The sequence below is a fragment of the Xiphophorus maculatus genome, chromosome 18 (assembly GCF_002775205.1).
Source record: "Xiphophorus maculatus strain JP 163 A chromosome 18, X_maculatus-5.0-male, whole genome shotgun sequence".
In the NCBI taxonomy this organism is placed as follows: Eukaryota; Metazoa; Chordata; class Actinopteri; order Cyprinodontiformes; family Poeciliidae; genus Xiphophorus; species Xiphophorus maculatus.
The window spans coordinates 7,012,041-7,031,656 of NC_036460.1; the positions used below are offsets into that span (position 1 = coordinate 7,012,041).

Genomic DNA, 19,616 nt, shown 5'->3' on the forward strand with positions numbered 1-19,616 from the left:
AAAACCAAAATTTGACATTTTTGACCTACATTAAAAATGCTGTGTGACAATAAAAAAACAGCCCAATATGAACATGAGTACATTCCAGGAAACATGGAGGCAGCAGCATAATATTGTGGGTATGCTCTTTCAGTGGGTCATGGAAGCTGGTTAGAGCTGATGGTAAGATGGGCGGAGCTAAATACAGTGTAATCATGGATAAAAGGGGGCTGCAAAAGAATTGAGAAAGGGGTGTAGGCTCACATTCTAGCAGTAAAACGACCGTAAACATACAGCCGGAGCTGTAGCAAAATGGTTTACATCAAAGCATTGATGTGTTTGAACAACCCTGACTTAAATCTGAGTGAGAATCTACAGCAATACTTGAAGTCGACAAATACTCTTCATTCAATCTGACTGAGTTGGGTATATTTCACAAAGAGGAATAAAATGTTATTGTTATTGGGTGAATTTGAAATGGTTTAGGGGTTATTGATACTCTCAAGGCTCTGTACATAAAGTGTTCAGAAAAAAAGAAGAACAGGGTGCCATGTGTTGCTCATGAAATTATTATTTAGCCTCAGACAGTTCTATTCCTTGTGGTGTCTGCGGCTAAATTACTTTCTGGTGTGACCTCTTTTAACCACATTTCTCCCCCGTCTCTGCAGACTCAGGGGGGATGATTAAGCAGTTCAAATGAAGACTCATTTGAATTCACACACGGCTGCATCCCTGAGCCTTCTGCTCAGCACAGAATTCCTGCTTGGTCAGCTGCGAGCCGCTCGGTGTGCCGGCCCTTTTCACTGGGGTGTCCGACCGCACTGAAAGCCGATACTGGCCGACCCCATGCTGCTTCGCATTAAGAGATGCTAATGCGGGGAGGCTGCAGCGTCTGAGATCTTGCAGCCCAGCGTGGCAGCGGCCTCTAACTGGCATTCTCCCCAGGAAGAAGACCCTCGGAGAAAGCCGAAGGCCACAGAGAGACACATGCTTGACAATAGGATTGCAGGCTTCAGCGAGCAGCCTCATCAGCCTTAGAGGAACTACTACTTAGTCTTCCCAGAAATAATAATAATAATAAATAAATAAAAACACAACTCTCCCTCACTCCACTCTGAAAATAACTAAAAACCATACAGCAGCCTTGGAGGCTACTAATGTGAATAATGATATGCCACTGAGAGCTTTCACTTGTTCAAAATCCGCCAGAACATTTTAAGTCCTGCATTTGGGCTCCAAGACGACCTTGGGCGAATGTAATCTGAAAAGATAAAACCCACCTGCTTTTCTGTGGAAAGATTCCACCATGAAAAGATTATTAGAGGCATATGTATTCTTTCGCCTTGTTTACTGACAATAAAAACATCTTTTTTTATTCTTTTCTGCTCAGATGACATTTCTTCAAAGCATGTCTTGCATATCAAGGCGACCTGATTTGAAATTCTCATCCTTTTTCGCCATGGTGGCGTTCAAATAGATATTTTTTTGCCACATGTAAATTCTGTACGCATCTTGACATGCATGGTTAATTCCCGATTACATCCGGGAATATTTTCTAAAGCAAAAATGAAAATGTTTTGTAAAGAAAAAAAAAAATCCGGGAATGTGCAATCTTTTTATTATCATTCTGGCAAACACATCCAATGCCACGCTCTCATTTTGTCACCTCTCACTACGTTTTTGTCACCTTGTGAATATTAGATTTATATAGCTCTATGTAGCAATGTCACACTGAACAACTTCCAATCAAGTCATTTCATTCTGCTGAAACAAGCTCTGATTGATAGAGTTATTTAGCTACATATATTATTTCCCAACAAAATAAAAAAAAAGGGAATGAACGTTGTGCTGTTCACTGGAGTGAAAGACTCATTTTTTTCCTATTAATCAAGAATGAGAGATACCCAGAAAGGAATAAACAAAGTCACCAAGCTTGCTAAATATTTGGATGAGGCGCTGTAAATCCAGCAGGAAAAATACGATAGAGAGAAAGCTTATCTAAGTTGTCTGGATTAATTGAACAAAACTTGGAGATGCTTCGCTCTTCTTCTCCAAATTTTAATGAGAGCACTATTCATAAAAAAAAAAAAGTCAAGTCTCAAAATGAAACATAATATCCCATTAGGGGTGTGACAAACAAGATGAGATTTAAGCAACGTTTAGTAAAAAACTAAGAATTTGCAGGTCCTTATATTTGGCTATTGTTTTTTTGGTCAGTAGCATTGCTTCGATTAAGAAAGCGTAGCAGTATGTGCGCACAGTGACACTTACTAAAAGGGTCTTTCAAAGCCCTAATGACAACCAGAGGTAGCAACTCGAGCTGCTGAAATTCCTCCTTACTCCTCTTTCTGACAGCCTAAGGCTAAACTAAACGATCTATCCATGCAAATTACATTCATTGTTGTGAGAAACTTCTGCCATGGTAAAGGTCTCACCCCCCCACCCATATTGCCTACAGCCAATCATGCCACTGCTGGGTGACCACAGTGTTGATGCAGAGGAATTAGCAGGGAGATTTGCAGTGGGATTAATAACTCATTCCGCTGCCGACCTGAGCAGCCAGTCAGGACACTTTGGAGTTTCATATAATGAAAGCCTTCGGCTAGTTAGCTTGATCAATGACTTAAATCATTCATGTTGTTTTAGGAGGACTGAGGTAGCGACTTCAGTTCAAAACACTGAAGAACTTTACTCTAAATTCACATGCTGACTTGTGGGAAATTAGCTTCTTTAAACATAGGTGATATTATGAGAATTCTTTTTATACGTGCAAGTACTGGTTTTACGTATTTTTAGATTCTGTATCTGTTTCCAATTTTGACCACAGTCATGGAGATGAAAAATCAGATTTTCCTCCATATTCATCTAAAGCAGGGCTGTTAAACTCATTTTCATTTTGGGCCACATGTAGACCACAAATGCCCTCAAAGGGCCAGTTGTGGCAGAATGTTAAGGTAAAACCACTAAACTGTTATAATATTGTTATTTTTCCACATTTGATTTGAACTTCTTAAGAATAAATATTTTAAATCTTTTTTACATTGATGTAATTCGTCTCTATACCAGGCACCTCCAACCTTTACAATCCTGAGAGCCATAAATGCCTTCTGTCCAGCTTCTTCAGAGCCACAAATATTATAATACCTTAAAAAAACATATTTTTTTAGATAAACATGTACTTCAGGAAATTTGTTACAACTATTATTTTTTTTATTTAAAAATATAATTATTTTTTTTTATTATTATACACAAAGACTCTTAATTTATAAGAGTCTTTGTGGAAGGTCCAAGACCCACTTGTGGCTCTGGCGCCAGAGGTTGCAGTCCCTTGACCGATACAAAAAAAACTGATTTGATTTGACTGTTAATATAATATGCACACAATTGTTATCTTGAACTTCCATTTCTGTGGCCCTTGTGGCCTGGAGGGCCACAGAAAAAGCATTGGCAGGCCAAACTTTGTCCACTTTCACCATATATGTTTGCATCACTGCGTCACTTTTGATGTCAAACAAATATAATGACATGGCCAACCCCAAACACACACACACATAAACACCCCCATGCACTCCCCCACACAAACAGCAAAACGATGAAAACTACCTTTGGTTATTGACACCAACATAATTATTTATGAGACCAAAACGGATATGTTACAAAATGACTAACATCTAGCATGAACATATATCCATTGGAATCGGTAGGCCTGACCTCGGCGAAAAATAAAAATGTATATGGCGAAAGGATAAGTCTAATAAATGTATCTTTACTTTTGAAAGCTTGTCAAGAAATGGACAGAATCCCACATTATATGAATAAGTGCTGCATTTATTGATGCATCAATCAATTCAGCAGGGATCAAAATCAATCATCAGTTTCCCATGACTGGCTTCCAGTACAGGCTGTTAAAGTCTGAATTTAGAATTATAAGTATGAAAGCATCAAGACTAAGAGCTTAAACATTTTTGATTTACCTTTTGAGATTTGTAAAAGTTTGATGGAGAAAAGCAACATATGCTTTAATAACATTTAATGAATAATCTTGTAGTTTCTACACTTCTAGTTGCAAATATTTTTTCTTTAATGTGTTGAGTAATTTAAGAGGAAAATATGCAACTAGTCAGAGTTGCAACTACCATGTCAGACATTAAAGACAAACATGAAACGGTATTAGCTAAAGATCTGCCTGACCGGTGCATTGCTGCAATTTTTGTTTGACATATTTTTTTCTTAGTAAAACAGAAAATAACATCAGTGAGTGTAAAGTTCTCCTTAATCATCATCGATAACTCTTCTAATCTCTCAATCTGTTGATGAATTTAGAATATAGCAACAAGAAAAGAAGTAAGAAATATACATCAAAAACACAGTTTTACTCCTTTAAAAAGCTATCATGACTGAAAGCTCAAGAACGTCCTCTTCATACTTAAATCGGTAAGTTAACTGCTGATATCATTTATGACACTTTCAGCTTCCTACTTGGTAAACATACAGCTTTACAATCAGATTTTGTTTTCGTCAGCTGTCAACACTGTGTTAGCACTTTGAGCTGAAATGTCATTCTGTCAGTCTGAATGAATGTTACAGTATCAGCAGGAGTCTGCATTTCAACATAAAAAAAACAGCTGATGTTTTTTAATGAGCAACTGCACAGGGAGTCCATGAAACTTTATACAACTCAGAAGAGAAGATGCTACACTTGTGAGTTACAAGAGCCTGACATTTGCACCTAGTATGTTATAACTTTTTCTCACTTATTTCCTATCCAAACCACCCAACAGAAATATCAATGACAAATCTTTCCTGCTCAACCAAAATCGCCCATCGCTTTGCTGTGAACTTTTTCGACCTCACTTCAGAGAGTTCTGCTCATTTCCTGAGGCTACGTATCGACTCGAAGTTTCAGCTCTCTCTTAAGGTGCTTAAATAAAAAAAAAAAAGAAGAAGAAGGACATTATCTTGCCCGTAGCCATCTGCATGACCTGTAACACAACACATCCAAGCGTGTGTGTGTGTGCGTGTGTGTGTGTGTGTGTGTGTGTGTGGGGGGGGGGGGGGGGGGGGGGGGGGCAGGCTGAGCTCCAGAAAGCAACAGTAAGTGTGAAAAGCAACTCACCATCAGTAGTTGCAGCGGAAGGAGCATACAGGTTCCCTGAGCCAGTTTTAACTAAGAATGAATTGGGGCCAAACTCATCCTCAGAGTCAGAGTCCTGGGCTGGCTGAGCCGCACTGTTACCTAGCAACCTCCCGTGGTTCTCATTGGCTGCAATGGAAGGGGGAGGGTATGGGAGCTGCTCAACAGGGGAGGAGGAGGCGGATGAACAATGCAGCGGAGGACCTGTGGACCACAAACAGAGACAACACATGGGGGGGAAATGAAACACCCAAACACAGGCATCGTCACACAGAAGCAGAACACACACACCCACACACGCACCCCTACACACCCCAGCGTACACGCAAGACTTAACTCTGACACTTCAAAAACAAACAGGGACACATCTGCCTTTGTCTCTGCCACCTCACTCCAGCTGGGAAGAACAATACAAACAACCAAAATGACTTTGAGAGTGAACAGAGAAGACATATGCCTGGCACCGCTTGAAAAAACACAAAAACTATAAAACACCTTTGTAAGATGTCTGTCTGCGTGAAAAAAAAAAGAAAGTCTGGCTCCAATGTAACGGGAAGAAAAAAGAAAAAAAGAAAAAAAATAAGATCCAAGAACAACATACACTTATATTAACTTTGAGTAAATTGCCTACTTTTAAAAATACATAATTTTTCTTGTGCTTTCCAGAATATAACTGCAGCGGTGTAAAGATGTGTAACTTTAAAATCGATGGTTATTAAGAAGACTTGATAAACTCAAGATGGCGCCTTTTCTTCCCTAATAGTGACTTAGTTAGGTTCTCTTCCAGCCTTGTTGGAGACAGTTCCTTTAAGCATCCTGTTTTTACGCTGACTAATATTTGAGCTTCTTTATTGTAGTCAGTACTCTACTTATGCAAAGCATGCATCTGTCTTAAGTGATGGTACTAACCTGCTACCTGACATTGATTCATTGAACAGAATCTTTTAACTGACCAAAGAGAAGCTGGTTCTGTTGCAACATGATGATGTGCTAATATGTTGCACTAGCCACAACATTCTCTCTTGTAGAAGCTGTTATTTGGGGAAGATGATGCCAAGTTAGCTATTTTAGGTGTCAATAAAGGGTTTAAAAAAATATGATGATGATTTATTCATCTGTGTCTTGGCTAAATGTGTTGAAGAAGAATTGAAAATCATTCGATCCCAACAAACATCTGATTGCTCTGAAGATGCTGTTGGATTGCTTTGGGTTCCCTCACCCCCTTCAAAATTAATAACCAAAAAAGTTCAATTATTCTGTTGGTCTTTGGTTTTCTTTTTAAGCATTTAATAAATCAAAAACTAACAAACCAGAACACAAAAGTATAAAATAGCGAAGGGACAAAATGACCTCAATTTAGAAGTTGGATTTATTTTTGTTTACTTTTCTGTAAGAATAGTCTCATGCAATATATAAGATTAATTTATTTAGAGGCTTTTAAAAAAAATTTTTTTACCACGGGCAGCAATTACTTTTGGAGTATGCTGTATGAATAATAATCTCGTTGACATGGAGTGTGAGCCACTTGTAAGGTGCTCACTATAAAAACCACAACATGACTCCAGCATGAACCGGTCCTTTATATTTCCTCCAAATTAACAGTTTTCCTTCTTGTCAGATACCTGCACCCCACGGCGATCACACTGCCCACCCCAACTTAAAAGCACATCATAAATAATTTGCAGTCGTGATCATCAGCAGCTTCTTTCTGCCATTATGAAACTTAGATTTTCACTCTTTTAAGGCTTATTGGTTTCAATCTCACGCTGTTAGTCAATGGTAAATCTCCACATAGAGCTCCGTATTAATGTGTGATTAACTTCTGAAGCAGCTCTGCACCATGCTGAAAATGACTCTACTTAAGTAACATGACTACGGCGCGAAAAACCCATTAGTTCTGAGCTCTCCTGCATCTTCCCATCAGTCCCTCCGTCTTGACGTTAAAATTCCTGCTGACCCGACTGTCATTCATCAGAAGTGATGAATTTCTCCTCCTTCAGTAACGATCCCCGAAGAGTATTAAAAACACGACTCACTGACTCGCATCTAATTAGGCAGCAATTAGTGATATTACCATATCAGGCGCAGCCCTACACAAGCTGTAAATGTCCACTGCCACAGAGAGTCACAGTTTGTGCTTTACATAAGCTTCAGCAGACACTCCAATACACTCTCAGTTTGTCTAATGCTTAATGGGCACGGGGACACAGCAGCCCTGCTGTGGGTTAATGACCGTGACACTGCTGTTGTTGAATGTAAACTAATGTATAGCCACAAGAGGAAGAGGCATTTTTACTGTCGCTCCCTGTTTCCCTCGGATACATATCAGGCACTTCATTAATTTGTGTCAAAACAGCAACACTGCTGAACCCTCTCGACATGCTCTCATCTGCCGCCGTTAGAAAGTAACGAGATTCTTCGTCTTGACGTGAAAGTTTCTCTATTTCTCTCTCCCCCTCTCTCTGAGACTACTCATTATTGGGACAAAAAAATTATTAAAGTCCACTAAAAACAGGCAAAGACTTAACCTAAATGAGGTCAAGGTAGTTAAGTCCTGCAGCCGTTAGTCTCGAGCACAAAGGTTTGACTGTCTCCCTGTGTTTAATTAATGCTGCCTCGGCCAGTTCATGCCCAAGCCACGTGCAACCTAAGGCGAGACACTGTGTCTGCGCAGGAGGAGAGAAGATGGCCAGAGAAGTTTCTCCACCTGCCACAGTTAATTGCTTTCGCCTTCACTCACTGTATTACAGCTGCGAAGAGGAACTTTTACTTAGAAGCCCTTGAACCGTGCACTGCTTTCATTTCTGACAGTTTTGGGAAGAGCCTCTAACTGGCTGGTGGGGGATCCGGTGTAAACGCCGATCTTCTCCCACTATATTTAGCGAATTGATTAGCTTGTTAGCCACCCAGTTGAATGCACAGACAAGTAAATCTGACGGTGATCTTTGGGCTAAAGAAAAGTCTGCTAATTACATCAAAGCATTTGTTTTTTTAAAGTTTTTGTTTCCCTGAAGGCAATGCAGAGGTGATGCATGCATTTAACTAATGTTTTTCCTTCTGGGAATATCGCCAAAAAATGCACACTACAGTAAAAACTAAGCATATGAACTGATTTATTCTATTTACCATTAAAAATACCTTGCTTTGCCTTAAATTAGACAACATAGTACAAATAATAATAATAATAAAAAAACAATGTCAATTTTATATTAATAGTTTAGTGGAAGGAAAAAGTGCAGCAGAAAATGGCACACAGACAACAACGGTAACTAATTATTTTAGGGAATTGGAAGCAAAGCCCATTCAATACTTTGGAAGTGATTAATAATGTGTGGACTGGAATCAGCACTTGAAGAGCAACCACATCCAGACATATGTAGGAAATGAACCACAAATACGGTATTCTTTGTGTTAAGCAGCTTCTGGTATCTAAGGAGAAAAATGTCTGGACTGTTGCTAAGTAAACAATTTTTTCAGATAAAAGCAAATTTTGCATTTGATTTGGGCAGTAGTTGGCACCATTAATTAAAAATTTAAAGTCAAACTCAAAAATATCTTATTGATCCCAAAGGGAAATTAAATGTTGTTGTAACTCAAATTAATTAAAATTCGTCAATGAACTGAAAATAAAAATAAAGTTAATTGCGCTAACCTTAAATGCTGTACCAATCTTGTATTTAACAGAAGCTAATGCTAAAGTGCTAAACTCAACCATGTTGATTTACATGTGTAAAATAGTATATCACCCTCAACAGGGTCAAATTTATTATTGCACACCTTCCTTTGCTATTTTTGTATCAGGAAGAGATTCTTTAGAACATTCATTTCACTCATGGTTTCAGTTTTTTAGGTTTTCAGTATTACTAACTCTAATGCTGATTTTAACTTACTATGGTGTGGCTTCGGTCAGAAAGCATGCAGGATATCAGTAGATTTTAAACTTATTGCTGTACATTCTGTGTACAGAATAAACCTCATTTGCTGCAGCGCATCACGAGTGGAAAGAGTGAGGAGAGGAAGCAGAACTGCTATGTAAACAATCTCTCCCACTTCAAAATAAGAGCACAAATATAAACGTCTAACCAAAACTTCAGTCAGTCAGCTTAAAGTTAATAAATAAATTAGAACTTCAGAATTTATCTGGAAAAAATAATTTAGTGGAAGCTAAATGTTCTAAGCTTTTTCAAAGTTAGGAAAAACTCTAAAGGGTTAAATTAAAAATTAGCTCAGCTATTAGCACATTAGTTGATTTGAGGAAGTGTCCCCACCAATGCATTTGGAAATCAGGGGTTTCAAATTAATCCAAGTGATCTAAAGTCAAATGTAAGAATTCTTCAGGAAGTGACAATATGGGAAGTTGTACCATTCTTTGTTGCTCCACTGTGTTTTATCAGGTCCAAAGTCAGTGCTGCCATTTACCAGGAAATTTTAAAGAAGTTCTTGGTTCCATTTGTTAAAAAGCTTTATGGAGATGCTGATTTCTTTCACTGCCACTACTACCCAGTGGTTAATGACCATGTTGTCACTTGATTGTCTACCAAATTGTCCATAGAGAATCTATAGAGTATTATCAAGAGGGGAAAAAAGTGACACAGGGTGATCACCTCAACATGACATCATGCTGAGGCAGTAATTCATGCAGAAAGTTCAACTGCACATTACTTGGACATACTTTTCTGTAAGGGGACATTTCTGCATAACTTAGGTCATGAATTATTTAACTGTAGTCTGAGATAGTCAATTCTGAGTTTTCATTTGCTCCAATCCATTACTTTCAAAATTAACAGAAATAAACACCGGTCTATATCACTCTGTGGGTAAAGGATCTGTTTGGATTTACTTTTTTAAATTGCAATAATGAAAATAATTAAGCCTTCTGAGATATTCCAATTTATGTAGATGCAACTGTAAACATCACGCATTTGTTGTTGTGAACTTGTGCCAACGATTTTAATAGGGTCAACATATTGTGGCTATACTTAGTAGCTTCAAAGCAAATCAAATTTAACGACCTATAGCGTGTCCCAATAGTTAAGCAGCAATGCACAGAGGACATGGGTAAAAATGCCCCTGGCGTCTGAGCTGCAGTTTTATTCCGGTCGACTGAATCAATACTGCATTTTTTACAATTCCTATCTAGCAGGGTTGATCTTGTCTAAAGGCAAAGAAATAATCTTTAATTTTCTGTTTTATAAAAAATATAGAAACTTATATTGCTATTATGTAATATGGAGAGTTAGTACCAGATGGATAAAACTAATTGGGTTCATCACAGCCTTCTTTAATTATCAATCTACAAAGGGCTATTTAATCCTTTCCCCATATGTCAACGTATTTATATTTCCACTGGACCAAACTTTACATGTATAGTTCTGTTGACTAAAGTTCTGGTCTTCATCACATTCTTGTACTGTGACAAATAAAACAAGGAAGTTGGTCAGAATGAGACCGCAGTTATTATGTTGTTGTCTACACCACATGTTGATGGTTCTCTCCGACCAATCAGAAGTCTGTAGTTTCTCCCCATACTCATATGGTACCACTTTGGCTCAGCTGAACCTTGACCGAGGCAGTAATCGAAACATATATTAATGTCAGATGAGTCTTTACTATCTCCAATGTCTAACCTAAAAGAAAACACAGGAACGGTGGACCGTGTAATGCAAACGAGCCAAAAACAGCAACATTTTCATCTTCAGAATATAAGAATCAGAAATACTTTTCAGTTATTCTTCAGATATACTTTTCAGGATTAAACTAAACCACATGTCTGTATATTACTCTTCGAAACATACCTCCGCTGACAGTTAGTTAATATAAGCTAATAGGCACGTACTTCACGTCAGTAACCAACCATTTCAATAACAATCAGCCATAATAGTAATTATGGCTGATTGTAAGTAAATGTCAGAATTATATAAATCATTTCACATATAATGTAACATATATGCTGTAAGACTCACATGAAAAACATAAATTACTATATTTGTTCAAAAGATTTTTTTATGCAATCAAAATGAAAGAACCTTTGTGAAACCTCACTGTTTCTGAGTTCAAACATGTCATCGATTCTAGAAAATGTGCCAAACTTGACACAAAGTCAGCTGCGCCTGAAGGATTTTCTTAAAAAAAAATATCAGCATCATTTAGTTGAAGCCATAATTTGGAAGGAGGAAACAAAAGACCAAAATAATATCAATGTACAAGTTTCAGTCATGATAAAGTCACAATGAATGCAATATTTTGATAAGGACCATAATTATTCTAATTATAATTAAAATCTATTTAATTAAACCTGGTAAAAAAAAAAAAGTAATACTTGAAACTGCTCAGGGAGGTTCCCAATAGGCTAATAGAAACATTGAATGAGCAGCAGGAAGTACTGAATTTACTCTACATGTGACTGAGTAGCAGGGATGCAAATGTCTAAAGTCAAAGTAAACAGCCAAGGTTGGCTATAATCTCCTAAAAATGTTGTGAGGAAAAGTGTTATGGTCTCTTAAAAATAAGCCTGAATTTGTATATATAATAATATAAAATAATAAAAAACATATTACCCGTACTAAAGTACGCTATCGTGTTTTAGGGTTATTTTCTTCATATTAAACTGAGGTGGATGAATATATGATAAGCTTCAATACTATTTAGGTTTGGCCTAAAACTCTCAGGTGTGTGTTTGGTTTAATTTTTCAGCATCACAGTGAGTCCAAGCAAACACCCATCAAAAGAATGGCTTCATGAGAGGAATGGCCCACACGCAGTTCGCAATTAAATCTGACAGAAAATCAAATTTTCCAAAATGGAGTGAGCAAAGTTTCTCATTTGAAGATTTTGGATGCTGACAGAAAGAAGACAGAAAGCCGAAATTAAAATCCCTTAGCAGCTCAAATATTAGTTTAATAGTGTTTAGACAGAATATTGCAACTTTTTTTTAATTTTTACTTTGTTTTCCTTCAAACAGATTTGTTTGTTTTTCAGTTAAATAATTTATCAAGGTCTTATCTTTTATAGAATTTTAACAAGATTGCAGTAGAGATCTGTTGTTTTCTAAAATATCTACTTCATTAATGCCTCAATGTAGCATTAAATGTCATGGTTTTATTTATGTGATATGGACCACAATAAACACCAAAATGAGAACCAAACAAAAAAAATCACCAAATTTATCACATTTCTAAACTTTGACAGACACAACCTTTGACATTAATTTGATCAATTTGTTGCTGCTCTTGTTTTTGTCTTCTGACACCCAGCTGATTGATCTGTTGTCTAATTCATGCTGTGCTAAAACCAATAGATTACAAACCTAAAAGGTGCTCCATAGTCGCTGTACATTCTCCCTCTGGGTGTGCAAAGCAATGTAATGAGCAGAGACAGCGCAGTTGTTTACACAGCCATAATAACTGCAGTCAGAGTGATGCAACATTACACAATGGAAACTCTGAAGCTAATCACAATTATCAGGTTTGCTCATGCACAAGAGGCTAGATAAGTCATTATAATATAAATAAACACCATTTTTATCACGACTAAAACAGGTGGGTTTAAAAAAGGTAAACAGTGATTAAAATTTACATGAAAGATGTTGTCAAGAGGATAAAATGAAATTATAAAAGTCAACTTCTTTTCTAAATACAGTCCAAACATTTATCAGTGTCCCCCCACCCCCTCTTGTTGCTTTACTTATAATGATCCAAACTGAATGCAGGGACTCTGAATTCTGTTTTTTTCATGCTTTATCACATTATAATTACAAACTTTAAGGTGCTGTATCAGAGTTTTACAAATACAACAACCAATAGACAGTCCTGCATTAATATAAGTTTTCAAAATTATTCACAAAAAAGTGAAAAGTGTGGCATGTACTTTTCCGGTATTTCTACACCGTAAGTACAAAAGATGGATTTCACAACACGATGCTGTCACCAGAATGTGTCACGGTGAGGACAGTGTGTTCAGAGTGATATGCAGTTACTTTGCATTCATCAGTTTAATAAAATAAATAAAAGGTCAAAGCCCTGAGGGAAAGTGGTGAATGATAAAAGTACATCAGATATAACACATTAACCCTCATCCTTTCAGATTTGTTTGTAGAACAAAAAAGAAAAATAAACTAGCCAGCAAGCTAAATCCTGGTTAATGTTGTGACTGTGATACAAGCAGCTAAAATGTGGAGTTATATAAAGTTAAAGGCTGCTGAAAATTCATAAACAGGCAAAGAAAATGGTTTCCCCATCCAAACAACTGAAAACAAGATGAAGTAGGGTGTTAACAGCATCATCAATGCTCCTACCGGTGCTATAAGCAAACTGCAAAGTATCAAAATTACTCTGACTTGCCCTCCAGATCTCAGCCTTTATTATCTTCTCGAAGGACTTCATAATGATTGCGGCAACAGCAACAGAACAAAAATCATTTTGTGTCCTTAAAAAGATCCACAAGAAGTGTTAACAATGCAGAAATGATAAGGGAAAGTGAAGATGAGGAGAACCAAATGGATGAAGAGGAAAGTCTCAACTGAAAAAACTGGTGTTTGAGTGGCTGCTTGGAAATATTAACCACAAAGAGCTCCAGTTTCTAACTAAAGCCGTTTATAGTAAGTATCAGGATCATGCAAATGTGCCCAGAAAGTCCAGCCACTGAATGGTGTGTTACAAAGATTTTAAAATGCTTCATTGTCACTTTAAGCATCCTTTGATTATCTTCCAGTTTGTTTTGATTTCTCGTTAGCTCCTGCTAATGGTTTTAGCTCTAAATAACATGGCAAGCAGTAGCTCACAAGCAGATGATGTTTGTTTCAACGTATCTCTCTTCTAGGTATTACAAACAATAACCTTCAGTTTAGTAGTAAAATGACAACATATTCAAACTAACATGTTTAACTAAATGTGGATCTTTAAGAATTTAAGCTTGAGGAAGGTATAGCTAAATTTTTCCAGAGCCTAGGCACCTTGAAGTTGGGTAAACTTCGTAAAGATAAAAGAATGCCAGTCAGTTGTGCGGCACAGTGCTTTACAAGACTGCCCTCGATGTTTTTTGGGACTTCTCTCTGTTTACTGTTTCACTATTTAAATTTCTTAGAATTACCAACTGTGCTGATTTAACATTCCAGAGCAACAATTATTGCTAGAAATGTTTTCATTAAATGACTGTAAGAAAAGATTAAATGATGTCTTATGAGCCTGACCTGATGGCAAGTGAAATAGGGCTGCCCTCCAAAATGAGCTGAAATGTATTCGTGTGTTTTCAGCTGCTGCCTAAATGACTCAACTTGCTACTAACATCACAATAAACAGCTAAACTGTAGATTTTTTGATCTTTGCTGTTTTTCAAGTGTTTTGCAAAATTGCAAAGTGGAGCTCAGTGAAATGAGCAGCTCTGTTTTTTGTTCTGTGTCTAAACAATTTCAAACTGCTTGCCTGAGAGTGCATTTATTAACATACTGTGATTTGCTGCTGACGCTTCTTGTTCTATTGTGTTCTATTGAATTTACTCTAAAGTCAGGGAGGAATTCACAAAACTGTTTTACTCTCGCTATTTGCTATTTTTCCATCCTGGATTCACAAAGCAGACAGTACCAACATAAATGGAGATGCAAATATGCCCATGAAGTCCCTTAAGAGAAATAAATTTTCATCTATACTGAAATGATTTTACTCTTCTCTTGCTTTTAACTTTCAGATTGACTGAAGTTAAAAATGCATCAAATTTTACATTTATTAAAAAAAGAAAAGTAAAAGGACACTTTACAAATCCTGTTATTTTTTCTTAATTACTAAAAAAGGTCTATATTATGGTTTCTATTGTTCACAGATGTTCATTCACCATAAAGCTTTTTTCCTTTGTCATCCCCAGTGGTAATATTACCAGCTGCTTTCAGTGGGGGGTATTTTTTCCTCAGAATCTGGGTAACTCAAACAGGTCAGGGCATAATTTGCATAAATCTAGATTGTCATGAGCAAAGTTCGTAACTTTGCAAAGTTCATAAATTCAGGCATAATGCCTTATTTAAGTACGTAGATTCAGAACAAGATATGGTATTTGCTTGGTAGAGCTGTTTTAGAAACAGATCCACCTTTTGCACTCAGTTTTATAACTAGAAAGCTGTACAAACGTAGATCTGTACAAAATTACCACCTCCAAAATACTTTGTTTTTCCTCTCTATGTTTGGCTGCTACATGGCTCAATCTGTGCCTATCATTGATATCAACAAGTGATATTCTCCTGCACTTTTTGTAGTAAGAACTTTAAAATGTCTTTAACTCTAAAATAAAAACACACAAATCATTGCCTCTTTCACTGTTATAGCAAAAAATACCTAAGATGTTTTATTTCTTAAAAATTATGTCCTCATTACACAACGAGGATGGCCCACTTTACAATGAGCCTGTTTTATAATCTCCAATAAGTGGTTATTGTCTTTTGCTACTAATTACATCTTTAAGTGAAGTGCCACTAATTGGTCTAAAGTGAAAATGTATGACTTTTCACACTGTTTATAATCATACTAAAGCAACTGAGTCTGCAGTTTATTTTTTATAGAGTTGTCACAGATGTTTATTCTTGTAAAAGAAAAATGGTTCAAAAGCCCATCATGAAAAACCACAAAACATTTTGTTGTTTATGTAATGAGTTTTCCCTACCATCAGAGTACTTTGATTAATTATTTAAAGTTGCTTAAAATTCTGATGCAAAACCAACTCATGTAAAACAATTTTTGGTGATTTTTTTTACTTGTGCTGTTCATCTGTCAGAGTCAAAATTATTTATTTATCCATTCATATGATGGTTGAGTTATGTCATTTCAAATTATTCCACAGCTAAGCTACACTATTGTACACAATCAGATGTTCTTTGGACTGATTTTCTGTAGCTGGCAATAGACTGCATGTGTGGTTTATTCATTTTCGCTTAAGTAACACAAGAACCAAAACCAGCACAAAATATTTAAAACATTTTGGTAAAGAAAGTGTCAGCGTTTTTTTAAAATTCTATCTCAAATTCAGAGTCAAAATTGGTCACAACTCCAGCAAGCTGCATCGTTCATCATGACATCATCTGTTTCCAACTTTGGATCAGTTCACAGACATTTTCAGATCTCTGTTTGTGTCCAGGCCTCCCGCCTGCCTTAACAGGTACGGCGCCACATCGCTGTTTTGATTTTTTCCTTTTTCAGTCACTCTGTTGCAGATCTGCTGCTGTGCTTGGCACGACTGATCTTTTGACATTGGAGATGCCGTTACATTTGGCTCTAGAAAACTAGAGGAGTTCACAGTGTTCAGTGGCTCCATGTTTAACAGGTTCTGTGGCTGAAATAACAAGCCCAAATCATCAACTGGCTTTTTCGCTGCTATTCTGAGTTTGACATAGTTTGACTTTTGGCAAATGTTGAACTATTTACAAATGTGTTTCTCTTGGTCTTATTTCTGCATAGGGTATTGGAGTCTTGTGGTTTCCTTTGATGTAAATGTGCAAACATAAGCCTTGTTGACTTATTCGTCTTAGAGAGAAAATACTTTCTTATGGCAAACCCTCAAAAATATTACTAACTTGTGCCAGTAGACTGAGATGTACAGTAGTTCTTTTATTTATTTTTTACTTTTTGCTCTTTCTGGAAGCACTCTAGTATCTGAACAAAGAGTGAGTTAGCTATAAACATTTCAATAGTTCTCAGTGTATATTTCTGTGAACTGCCTTCCTTCCAGCTGAATTTTTTATTCAAAATTATTTAAAAAAAACCCAAAACTTCTGACTGTAACTGCAACAAGAGCTCCTTTGCTGCCGTCTTTCCTCCCTTAAATTGTGTTAACAGAAACCTGATTGCTGACAAAACAAAACCTAATTATAAAGGTGCTCACACTTGCTAATGATCAGTCACTTGAGTGATTTTGATTAGCAACACCTCCCTGCCACTTACCCTCTTAATTCCAGTAGAAGCAGTTTGTATTAACAGTTTTTCACACACTACCTCTTCATACTGAGGTAGTTTTTATTCAATAAATACTGGCCTAGTGTAATATGTAGTTAAATTTACCAAATTTTAAGAGCAAGGAAAAAGCAGATGAACAATTATTTCCTAACTAGTAAGTCCTTAAGTTACTGTCATATTGTTTCCCATCTTACAAGATCTTGAGATTTTGATGAGTTGTGTCTTACGCTGGTCTAAGTATGAGGAAATTAAGTGGATTTGTGGAACATCAAGTCGTGATGTCTCAGTGTTTCATTTTGGATTAATTTCTATTCTGAATAGTGCATGGGAACTGGGATCAAAGCTGTGTTCTGCTACACTAAGACTTGGTATTTTAGTTTTGACATTTTAAATGACTTATTGCATAAACACATGTATGTGTGATTCTAAAGTTGTATAAGAATAAAAATGCATTCTTTCTTTTTCTGACAGTAAACTATTTATTGATTTTTTTTTACACCAAACTAATAATTAATTTATGACCATCTACCCAAAACAACAATTGAAGAATTGAAGAAATGTGTTTATATTAATCAGGAGTGCGCAAAACCTGCACAGTCGGCCACACTCCACCAAATTACATAATGTAAAGCACAGGCACATTACATACACAAGCAGAGTTTGTGCAAAATGAGCTTTTATGGGCCAGCATTGGAAAATTGATAAATATTTCTCTGTCGGTGCTGTTTACTTGCTAGGAATCAATAACATAATAACAGAGTGAACATAATGTATGATTGAAAACAAATTGTAAATACCCATAGATTCTTTTTTTATTTAGACAGGCTAGACTATTATGGAGAAAATGGAGATTATATTTGCATGTAATAAAAAAATATTACCACAGAAGACGCAGTTCCATTTAAGACTGGCCCACTACTTTTCTATCAGCACTTTCTATCCCAGCATCCATTACTTACAGCACAAACACTGCAGGCACTTACACAGACACTGAATGCAAACTATGAATAAATACATGGCCTAAAAGTGTTTTGTGAGCAAACAAAAAATTATGTCTATTGTGAGGAAAATTTTGAGTATATACAGAGTAGAAGGAGAATAATGTAAGATATAAAACAAATTTCTTCAAATACACTTCAGAAAGTGTCATGGGCATTTCTACTTAGCCCCTTTTTCTACAAGCCATATAAACAAAATCAAATGCAAATGCCTTCAGTACCCACCTAGTGACTGAATGGATACAGCTGATTAAAGAAGACATTAGAAGTTTATTAGAGAATATTAGTGAAAACACTGGATAATGAAGACCAAAGAATACACTAGAAACAAAAGAAATAAAGTTGTGGAGAAATTTAAATTTAAATTTAAATTAGGCTGTAAAACTAAATTCTTGTGGCACAAAAAACCTTCCACTTAAACTGACAGGTCAAGCAATGAGGTCAATGAGAGCACAGAGCTAACTGTGATTATTTATTGTTTGTATTATATGCATAATATTGTCTGTATGTAATTATTTCATTTATTTCTTTAATGCATTTTTTTCCCATTTAAATAAAGTTTATTTTTCTGCCTGTCCATACGCCACAAGCTCCCATAACAAACCTAGTTTTGTCTTCAGTCATCAACATACAATTGCAATCAATTAGTTCTAACCTAATTATTTTAAATTTGAGCATTACACACACCGCAGACAAAAGTAGATAGATCTTTAGTATCTTAATCTACAGTGAGTATGGATCATGCAAAATGAATAGAATATAAGGAAATACGGAAAAAATAAGGAAAAAAACCATGATTATTTAAGGTTGGGATTTTCATGGGCTGGAGCTGAAGATACACCACATGTTTTACAGATGTGCTCGGAGGCTACAAGCTGTTCACAGACTCAAGAGCTGTCCTCCTCACATCTTCAAATGACCTTACAACAGGGGCATACACCCTCAGTGATAATCTATTCAGCTCCATGGATGAGGCGGGAGGTAACCAACTAAGATTACAAAAAAAGTCAGCAACTCAGAAGCATTAGCACACAGCTTAAAAGAAATAGCCAGTGGCATTCCAAGGAATCACCCATGAAGATGAAAAGGATCCTGGAGGAACTGAGACTGGAGATGATGTTTCTTCTGTGAGGGCATTTTAGAACTGACTTCTTCCTTATGCTTTGCTCAGACCCCTACCTGGCTCCTCCACCTTTCATCCATCCAGCCTACTCTGCTCTCCTGCATATAAGAAACAGCATACCCTGAAATCCAGCTGAAATCTGTTTTCAGTTTTCTGTTATAAACAGTAGGGGCATAAGGCTGGAAATGTACAATAAAAATCCAAAATGAACTTAAAGGGGCAATAGTATGTAAAATTGACATCTTGTTAACTTCATATTACATTATAATGTTATTCCCTCATCAAAAACATACCTGGAGTGTTGCTTAAATTTTTTCATAAATGTTTGAGAAATCCTGTAATCTCCCATGGCAGCTAATTGGAGGTGGCTAAACGCTCCAATTAGGCAGAGCTTTGAGGAAAAAGCACCGCCTTTTTCCTCAAAGCTCCTCCCCCAGGCAAGCTTCCCCCTC

General features: G+C 36.6%; 1 protein-coding gene across 10 annotated transcripts in view; it reads right to left on the minus strand.

The window, feature by feature from the left end:
- tenm4 (teneurin transmembrane protein 4) overlaps positions 1–19,616 on the minus strand; it is a 216,871-nt gene that overhangs the window by 125,606 nt on the left and 71,649 nt on the right. For 7 of the 10 annotated variants that reach the window (XM_023351437.1, XM_023351434.1, XM_023351433.1 and 4 more), the window contains exon 4: positions 5,096–5,317. The exons of the other annotated variants lie outside the window; for them this stretch is intronic. In XM_023351437.1, coding sequence (XP_023207205.1) covers positions 5,096–5,317 — 222 coding nt within the window. The remainder of the gene's footprint in view (positions 1–5,095; positions 5,318–19,616) is intronic. 10 annotated transcript variants of the gene reach the window in all.